The sequence below is a fragment of the Sceloporus occidentalis genome, unplaced genomic scaffold, assembly GCF_023333645.1.
Source record: "Sceloporus occidentalis isolate IW3139 unplaced genomic scaffold, rSceOcc1.0.p SCAF_13, whole genome shotgun sequence".
In the NCBI taxonomy this organism is placed as follows: domain Eukaryota; kingdom Metazoa; phylum Chordata; class Lepidosauria; order Squamata; family Phrynosomatidae; genus Sceloporus; species Sceloporus occidentalis.
Genome location: NW_028316993.1, coordinates 6292282 through 6302378, shown reverse-complemented (window position 1 = coordinate 6302378; position 10097 = coordinate 6292282). Strand labels below are relative to the sequence as shown.

Here is a 10097-nt window from a genome sequence, read left to right as displayed (position 1 = left end):
GGCAAAATATTCCAAAGAGTACCATCTTCATTTAACTGTTCCTCATTCTCTTCCTCCATTGTTGACGTCTTGAGAAATTAAGCTTCCATCCATGTTTCGGGGGGGGGAGGGGCTGGGAATGGGTTCCGAGAGACAATGCTAAATCTCCCTTTCAGTTGTATTCACGAGGATGTGGCTATCACACTTTCCAGATTAATTCCTCCAGAACTTGTGTTCGCTTTCCTCTTCCCTTCTTTGTGTGAAAAGAGGCATATTTATAGCATGATAGAAGTGGTCTGGATGTAGCCTCACTCTGATCAGAAACAAGTCGTTTCCTGAATACAGAGCTGGATATTGGTTCCAGCAAAACCCGGTTGTGGGTAGGGCTAACTGCATGGCACTTGCAATGCCACCAGAACATACACACAACACAAACATATACACAAACACAGTTTTTAAAGATAGGTTTTTCCCAAGCAATGGGCCTGATTTATAGAAGGAGCAATGACTTTTGATTCCAGACAGAAATAAGTACACTTTTCATGGGCCTTGTTTATAGCAAAGGCAAGTTTACTTCCATAAAGTGGCAAAGCTACTGTTTCCTGACATAATTCATAATCCTGTATTGATATAACCTCAGACTTAAATATTTGTTCCTGTTTTGAAAATGTTTCCTGGATCGTGACGTTAATAAAATAAGAATAATATTTTATTTCATGTCTTGCAGTCCCTGGCTTTGTTGTATATCTAATTCTTTTGCTGCTGATAACACGAAGGTAGAAGATGTCTTTGTATAAGCCCTCCATATCCAAGGGTTTTTCATCCATGGATTCAAGCATCCATGGTTTGAAATTAATGTTTTAAAATGTATACATTCCCCAAAGCAAAGCTTGTTTGTGCCATTTTCTGTAAGGGACACCTTTTTAAAGCTATGCCACTGTGTGTGTGTGTGTGTGTGTGTGTGTGTGTGTATATATATATATATATATAGTATACATATCTGCATGCAATGTGTTTAGCCCCACTTTAATTGCCCTGCTATGGAATCCTGGGATTTGTAGTTTGCTGTGGCACTGGAGCTCCCTGACAGAAAAGGCTGGATGTCTCACAAAACTACAATTCCTCAGATTCCACAGCATTGAGTTAAAATGGTGTCAAACTGGATTATTTCTGTGGTGGGGATGCAGCCCAAATTGCCCCTGAGACCCCAATATCGCACGACGGAACAGATGATGATGGCACTGAGATGTCAAGATTTGGGGTTTTGAGGCGTTATAACGCAAAGACGTGAGTCGATGCCGCAAAAGAAAGCAAGAAGCCAAACAGACCCACTGAAATATTAATGGGTCTGGGAATTAATCTCGGCGTTCCTAACCCTTCATGGTCCTTCGAATAAAATATGTATTAAAGACTCTAAACTGAGGCTCTGAGTGTTTTAGCGCCGCAAGAGGTAATAATCGTATTCATCATTACATGTAAACAAGGTTCCCTTTGATCAAATATTGATATCAAAAGATTGATTAAGTCCATTTCACAGAGATGTGGGTTTTTACTTTGGACTCTTCTTAGCCCTTTGCTTTTTAAAAAGAAGGTTTGTTTCATTCTGAAAACAGGAACGTTTAATTAAACAGGAACATCCAACTTATCATAGGGCCCACTAGAATCTCCTCCATCCATTAGGTCCTCCTCTCAACTCTATGGTCAATGTTTGGCAGATGTTGACCATAGAATTGCACTGGGGGACCTTAAAATGGCTAGAGAAGTTTCTCTTTTAGGTCCCTCTAGGTCTTCCAGCATGAGTTGAATCTATGGTCAACGTTTGGCAGAATTTGACCGCAGAGGACCTAGATGTTCCTAGAGAGAACGTATTAATCTGCCCTGGGTCAGACTTGAACCCGTGCCACTCCTAGTCTGACCAAACCTTCAGCCTTCTGTTGCTGCAGTTTCATTAGAAATGGGTCAAGGAAGAAAGGGCCATTGAGAAAACTCTCATATGCATCACATTGTTATTAAAAGCTCCAAAATTAATGTATAAAAGTGAAATGGGACTCGAGTTCTAATCCTGTGACAAGGGGGGAAAGGCCATCCTGAACAGATGCATTTCCAGCTTCTTTTTGCAACCAAGAGGCAAAGGCTTGCATCTGCACTGCAGAATAAATGCAGTTTTGACACTGCTTCAACTGCCACAGCTCCATGCTATGGAATCCTGGGATTTGTAGTTTTTTGTGAGGCACCAGAAGCTTCTAATGGCTCTAGGTTTCTCTTGAGAGAGACATGTGGAGCTATTAGTGAAGTACAAATCCCAGGATTCCATAGGGAGGCAAGGCAGCACTTAAAGCGGAGCCAAACCGCGTTATTTCCACAGTGTAGAAGCTCCTTGATGTAAATAGATGTCTCTGAGGGAAGATTTTATTTTATTTTTGCAAAACAACCATTAAAGGGAGATTTAAGCAACAAAATCTTCAAATCGCCTTCAGAGACCAACATTCATAAGTAAATCAGGGTTTTATTAGGCCTTCTTTCTCCCTCAGGTCTGTCTAACGACTGCCAAATAAATGCGGCCAATCAGCACGCAGCACTCCCCTTTTGCGCCCAATCAAAGCCAAGCATAGGCGTGGCCAAGACCTTCCGCGGGAAAAGGGGGCGGAGAAGGAAGGAAGGAAGAGGAGCTGGCCCACGTGAGCGTCCTTTTGGGTCACGTGGCCCCAACTGTCAGCGCGTGGCTTCCCCGCCCACTATGCCTCCCGAGGGGGCGTGGCCTGTGGAGGCAGTTGGGGGCAAACAAAATGGAGGAGGGAAGGGGCTGGGAAAGGCCTATTCTTGCCATTGCTATGGGTTTGCTTTGGTTTTCCTGCTGTTCAAACATAAGGGAAGCTTCTGCATTTTGAGAGAGAAATTGGGCTTTTAAGGCAGGAAATTTAATCTAATTCAATTCAGGGAAAGGGAAGGTATATCTATATATATAAAGCTATTTATATAGATAGCTACCTATAAATATATATATATGGAGAGAGGGATGGATAAATATATGTGTGTGTGTGTGAGATTATATATATATATATATATATATGTATATACGCACACACAGACAGTATGTGTATATATATATATATATATATATACAATTTATCTCAGTCTAGATAGATCTATGTTATCCAAGATATATAGATGTGTGTGTGTGTGTGTGTGTATATATATATGTATATATATATATGTTGAACTAGATAGATATAAATATATGTGTATATATATATATATAGAGAGAGATGGCTAGCTATGTATGTGTGTGAGATTATATATATATATATATATATATATATAGAGAGAGAGAGAGAGAGTATATAATCTATCAATCTAGATAGATAGATGTTATCCCAGCTCCAGGTTTTGCTGTAGAGTCAGATGTGTTAAGGGTTAATGGTGATAGAAAAGGACCTTTGCATGTGCTCAGAGGCACTCTTGTTACCTCTGCTCCATTGGAAGGAACATTGCATTTTATTTCATTGTCACAATATTGCATTGTATTTGAAGCATTTTGCTCCCTTTGGCTGAGGGACGGCGGGGAGGAAGGCTTCCAAAGCATCCTAAGTAGCAGTTTGTTCAGACCTTGTGGGCAAATCCTTTTTGAACATTGCTCGCGTTTTGGGAAATGTTGCTGCTCAACCTGAAACGCAGCATTCCTGGTTGATCCTGACCTCAGCTGCATAAGGCCCAAGTGTTTAGAGAAAAGGGACTTTGCATGTGCTCAGAGGAAGCCTTGTTAGTACTGAAAACAATGCTTGACTGATGGATTTAGATGTATTTGTACACTCCCTTGGTCTTTTAGGCAAAATGGTACCCGGAGCATCTGACAAGTAGTTAATTGGACATGGCTCAGATTTCACAATGTGTTGCTGCCCAAATTGAAGGTATAAGAGCCCTGCTCCTTCTGGCCTCAAATGCAGAAGGTTTGAGCTGAGAGGGAAAGACTTTGCATGTGTTCGGAGGCACTCTGCTTTGTTGGAAGTAATACCATGCTTTATGTTATTTGAGATATTTGTTATCACCCAAAGGCCCTTTAGCTTTAAAAACAAAAGACTCCCAGAGTTTCTTTCAAAGATACCTTGCCCTTGGGTTTAAAATCTTAAACTCATATTAGGAGGCAAGAGAAGCATTCTAGGTTGAGGGAATAGCCCTCTTAGTATGGATATCTCTCCCGGACATAAAGCTGTTGACTTTTGTATTGCTTAGTTGTGAAGACGAGAGGTTCAGAAATGCACACAAAAGTATTGTAATAGCTGGGTTCAAATGGTGGTGGGAAGACACACCTAAGAACACCTGAATGAACGGCGCATGGTGCGTCTACACTGCAGAAACATGCACTTTGACACCACTTTAAGTGCTGTCGTTCCATTCTGTGGAATCTGGGGGTTTGTAGTTTTACAAGGTCTTTTGCCTTCTTTGCCAAAGAATGGTCATGCCTCACAAAAACTACAAATCCCAGGATTCTGTTAGAGTGGTATCAAACTGCATTATTTCTACGGTGTAGATGCACTCTAAAAGGCAATGGAACTGATGAAACAACAACTTTGACCCTGGTTTTGCATCTCCAGCATTTTTCCAAGTGGGAATTAGAGTCTGAAACGTTGGACGCTGTCGATCGTTTATTCTTTCTGCTTATTCTTAGGATTTAGCTGCCTTCAGCATGAATCCTAGTGACGCGGGGAAAGGAGACCAGAAGTCCTTTCCCGGCTGCGGCTTCCCCCATTCGTCCCATTGGCTAAGAGGGTCTCCCTCGGAGAAGCACAGCCTCGAGGAGAAATCCGTGAGAGTCAAACGCCGCCGAACCCGACGGGAGCGGAACAGCGTCAAATTTGGCAGGAACGCCAGTGACCAGGCCCCAGAGCAAAGGGGCAACTGCTGGGGGCTGCAGAAGAGGCTGCCCCCTTTCTGGAGCTCCCAGCTGAGGCTCTGCGCTCAGTCAACTCCCATCCGCGGGATCTGTGGGGCGAAACCGGCCGTGATCATCACCCAGAACAGGCTTACGCAGCAGCACCAGGGCATGTTTAATAGAGAGGTGAAATCTGCTGACATAGAGCGGCTGTTGAGCCCCATAGCTGAGCCACAGGTACTGATGGAGGTGACCCCTGACAGCCCCATGGAGAAGCTAGAGAAAGAACAGGTCCAGCCTCACAAGCCCCATGAAGATGCTGCTCACGGATCTGTTCCCGCTGAGCAATCCGGATGCGCCGGGAAAGATCTGGGTGGAGGGAATAATGAGGGTCCCCTTTGTGTTATCCCAGCCTCAGTTGCAGAACCCCATTGCGGGGCTGGCGTAGGAGCTGCAGAGGCAGAATCCCAGCCGCTGGTCGCCCCTCTGGTTTTGGGATTCAGTCCACAGGATAGTGGAGCTTTTCAGAGCAATGCCTCCCCTTCCTCCATGGTTTTGAATGAGAAGGAGAATGTCCCCCCTGCTCCCCCAGGGTCGGGAACTGAGCCAGCAAAAGGCAGGTCTCTTGTGAAGGAACTGGCCCAAGACCTTCAAAGGCTTCTGGACCTCAAGGCAAAGTTCGCCGGGCGCAATTTAATCAGTGAAACACGCCAGGCTGTGTTCAGGGTCCTGCGGGAGCACAAGAGGACCCTGCCGGATTTGTCTGCCTTGGCTTCACTCAAGAAGTTAGCAAGTGGTTGTGACAGAGAAGCCATCCATGCAGGTGAGGTGGCCACGAGGTTGGTGTCTGTTACTATTAAGACCGGCTGAGTTGCTTTGGGAGAATGCAGCATTTGCAATACAGTTGGCCCTCCTTATGCACGGATTTCTTATCCGCGGATGCGAGCATCCCTGGCTTCCAAATACTTTAGAAATATATACATTCCAAAAACCAAAATTTGCCATTTTATATAAGGTTCACCATTTCACTACCCATTGTATTTAGTGGGGCTTGAACACCCACAGATTTTGGTATCCACAGAGGGTCCTGGAACCAAACCTCAGCAGATAGCAAGGGCCCACTGTACGTATTTAAAAGGTCTAAGTATCATACTGTTTTTCAGTCACCATCTTTTTTTTAAAAAACAGCAACACAGAAATAAACAGACAAGCAATATATTCCAGAGGATTAGCTTTTACCTCACCACCCACAATGCTTTTCATTGGATCATTGGGTGTTCGGGCTTCTCATCCCTTGCAAAACTGAGTGCAAATGCCTTGCTCTTACCTTTAATACAGCAGTATGGAGCCTACTACAAGCCTCTGAATGCTGTTTTGAGCTACAGCTCGCCTTCATCCTTGGCATAGTTGGGTGACAGTGATGGGAACTGGAGTCCAAGAACATTGGGAAGACTAGTCAGTTCACTACCCATGCATCAATGTTCTCTAAGACCTTCCTATCTGTGTCATCTGCCCACACTGTCACATCCTTGAGTTTCTGCTTCCACTGACATCTTCCTTCTTGTCCATCAAAATTTAACTTCCCAGCGCAGGGGCTCAGCTTAGTTTAATTTCAGTCTCATGTACCTTGCTATGGTATTTTGCACTACTGTGGACTGGTGTGTCACATGGTGGAAGTACAAATCCACATTGTACCTTATTTAGTGAATTAGACGTCATTCTTACAGATCGGTGGTTGCAGATAGGATGTACTTGGTTAACGTTCTGGAGCACTGAATTTTATTATTGTTAAGCCTACACCACTTAAAAATTCTGTGTTTGAAGTGCCAAGATGCCATAAAAATTAAATCTGTAGCTCCTGAAAAGTCAGCAGATTTAATATGTCACGTTGGACTTCACGCTTGTCGTTTTCTGACTCCAAATGGGGTTGCATAGGCTCATTTCTTCTTTCCTCCTTCAGATTTCAAGAGCCCAGCTAACAGGGATCAGGAAGAGTTTTGTCTGGAATCGAAACCTAGCAAGTGCAGCAGCAGCAGCAGGAACTCTGACCTCGGTGTTTCCCTGAAGAAGAGGAGAGGACAAGAGGAGCCCTTCCTGGCTGGTTTCTCTCCCAGTCCTGGGTATACAGCAGTGAGAATGGTGAGCACCGTAAAGCCTCAGAGAACTACTTAGCAAGAGCCCTGTGTGCATATATTTGAGATGCACACCCCATTTCTCTTTATCAAATAAACCCACAGCAGCTTACAAAAAGTACATTAAAAATATGGCACAGTAAAAACACTCCAAATTACTACATTAGATGTTGTAGCATAAACCAGGAGGTAAAAACAAAACAGGGAGAAAGAGCCTGTTGACCCACATTAAAAGCTTGGCACCGTGAAAAGGTCTTAGCGGCTTGCCTACTATACCTTAAAAGGAACCTACCAGCCCTGTCTGTGGGAGCTCCACAACCTCAGATGCTGGAATAGAAAGATGTGGCCGGACCTCCAGAACATTACTCTTGCCATTTGTCTCGGCCTGTTCCTTTCGAAAGCTCTTTTTGAGCAGAATAGGAGGCAATGGCAGGCAGAAAGCCAGGAGGACAGGGACCAAACTGCCTTGTTTTCTCGCTGCCCTTGAACCTCAGTTGCCAAAGGACTGTAATGATGTTGCTGCTTATTTGTGAGCAGAGGTGGAAGTCTGCTTCCAAGGAGCCAAACTGGTCATCCAGGCTGTGTGTTGTGCCTGACAAAACCCAGCTCACCTGTAAAGCACACCTGCTTATTACAGCCAGGCACTACATTTTAAAGGGTGAACTTGTAAAACTGGCAACATATAAAAATGCAGCACATGCAGTAGCCTGCAGGTTGCTGTGTGAATGAACAGCTGGAGCACCATATTCTGTTTTAGTGCTTGGAGCTGTTGTATAGTTCCTCTGAAGCATTCCGGCTGATTGCTGCCGATGGATTGTTCTGCAAAGGCGTTCCTAGGGCAAACAGATAAATTGTGTGCGTGTGTATGAGAGAGAGAGAGAGAGAAAGAAAGAGAGACTCAAATTGATAGAGAATGCCATATCAAATCCTTTTGGCCAAGAACATTGTGACTGGCAGGGCTACAGAGAAGGATGGCAAGGCTCCCAGGTCTGTATTTTGCTATGGTCACTCTGCAGTAGAACCTCTTCTTCAGTGCCCACAAGTCAGTCCCATGTTCTGACCCAGACATTCCATATCGCTTGGGCCTTTCTGTGCAGCGGTGTCCTTTGTCAGCCACCAGCCACAAAACCTGACAGCCACAAAGCTCTTTCGGCACACATTGCCTTCCAGCCCCCCTTCAGGGAGTCATGATTTTAACCTCAGCTTATATTTTGCATTTTAAAGACCTTTTATCATCGGCTTTTGTTCAGTTGTAAAGCAAATCAAAAGCAGCCTTCATGGTCAGAACAGAGTATTTGTAGGAGTGAGATGGACATATGTAGCCTCCTGTGAAAAATAGCAAGCTGGTATGAGTTGCATCCTTTACAGAAAGAGGCCCTGCCTTAATCTGCCTCCATCCTGCTCTTTCCTGTATCTGTGCTTGACTCCTCTGTCATGGTTCTTCCTCTTTGCAGGCAGAAGAGAGACCAGGCCAAGGAGAAAGCTTTGAAATCTCTGTTGAGCCAGAAGGTATTGACCAGTACAGCTTCCATTTGACAACAGTCCATCCCTATCCTCATCTTCGTTCTGCATCTTCTCAGCACATGAATTCACCCAGAAACTCTGAGGAGCAGCTCAGAACATCTCAGCCCTGGGAACAAGGGTCAGCAGAGGCCTTCTGGGGGCCCAGAGGCAGGCAAGAAAGGGCTGAAGTAGCCACCAATAGAGCCTTGCCAAAGAAGCAGATTTCTAGAAGGCATTGCATGCCTTTCAGTACCCATGATCCATTGGCTTCATCCAGTCTCACCATGAACAGCAGTGGCTCTGACCCTTTCCTCTTGACAGAGCCTCCACAGCATTCCTGTGTCTATGAACTAAGCCCAGATGTGTGGTGGTTACGTGGGATGGAGCCTGTTCCAGTCCATAGCCTTCATCCTTCCCAGGAATTGCGCAGTTTTCAGCTGCTGGATCCAGGGCTCAGGAACACAGAAAGGGCTCCTGCCGAGTCTCAGACCTCCTTTGATGTCTTAAAGAGCATCTGGAGTCCAAAACCACCCAGGAAAGGAACCAAGCTTCCTGTGCCCCGACCCCTGGCCTATCCCCATTTGGCTCGACAGCTGCCTTCTTCAGGAGAGTTGAATTTGGACCAAGGGCAGCCAGAAGAGTTTCTCCAGCTGTACAGCATCATCCCTGAGCAGCACTGTGCCTCCTTCTACAGGCAGAATCCTCAGCCAGACGTAGCCATCGCCAGCAGACCTGCTCAGCATGGAAACGACCTCTTCTCTGTACTGGCAAACCCCAGAATTTACTGTCAGAAAGTGTCTGTCGAACAAGGGAGACCCTCAGAGAACTACCCCATCTGGGGGCTGGCAGAGGCCCCGGAAAGAAGCCAGGGAACTAGGGAGAAGAGCAGCTCTTCCAGGACAGAGAGCCAGGCGGGAGACCTGGAGAGGCTGATCCAACTCGAATCGGCCTGGCAGCTGCAAGCTTTCCAGCAGCTCCCAATGTCCTACTTCCCCCCATCAGAGGCTCTGGAAGGGAGCGGGAAGGCCCCCCTCTGCACCTTGCAGGGGCATTTGCTGGGACAGGCCAGCCCTGAACCCTGGGCCTTCCCCCGGATGAAGTTGTACTGAGGGGCACATGTGGGTGGGCACCTTTTTTGATGAGAAGCCTTGGGGCAGCCCATGATGCTTAGATAGGGCAAACAAAAGGATGGAGGTGGCCACTTGGAAGAGGCATTTGCTACCTTTAACCTAACATCCCCTTGGGTTAGGTGGTTTCTTCCTTTTTTAAATCCCTTAAAGCACATTTCTTTTGAGCCCAGAAAAGGTTACAGACTTCTCTCTTCTGGGTGGGACAGTCTATGGAGCAATGGCTTTCCAAGCCCAGGGTGCAGACTAGTTGTCCAGGAAAGGTAATGTTGTTACTTGGCTCCATTAAATGACCATATTTCAAGAACACTGTTTTCCTTTTTACTTATAAGGGAGTTAATCCAGGTGATTTTAAAACATTTTGCTAAAGCTGGAAAAGATTTAATTATAAACTTTCAATCTTAATCATAGTATTTGAGTATGAAGTTGTTTACTACCCTTCTGTCATCAATTTACTGTTGGTTTCGGACGTTTGTGTCTGCGGTT

General features: G+C 45.3%; 1 protein-coding gene across 2 annotated transcripts; it reads left to right on the top strand.

Moving 5' to 3' along the window:
• Nucleotides 1–2755: 2755 nt before the first annotated feature.
• On the top strand, nt 2756–9980 carry PRR19 (proline rich 19). 2 transcript variants are annotated; one of them, XM_089479191.1, is made up of 4 exons: nt 2756–2888; nt 4646–5672; nt 6810–6988; nt 8436–9980. In XM_089479191.1, exons 2-4 carry the CDS (start codon nt 4664–4666, stop codon nt 9591–9593), a joined length of 2346 nt encoding a protein of 781 aa, XP_089335317.1. In that variant the 5' UTR covers nt 2756–2888; nt 4646–4663; the 3' UTR covers nt 9594–9980. The 2 variants fall into 2 exon arrangements, with proteins under 2 accessions (XP_089335317.1, XP_089335318.1); XM_089479192.1 differs by having other exon boundaries at nt 2756–2927.
• The last annotated feature ends 117 nt before the right edge of the window (nt 9981–10097 follow it).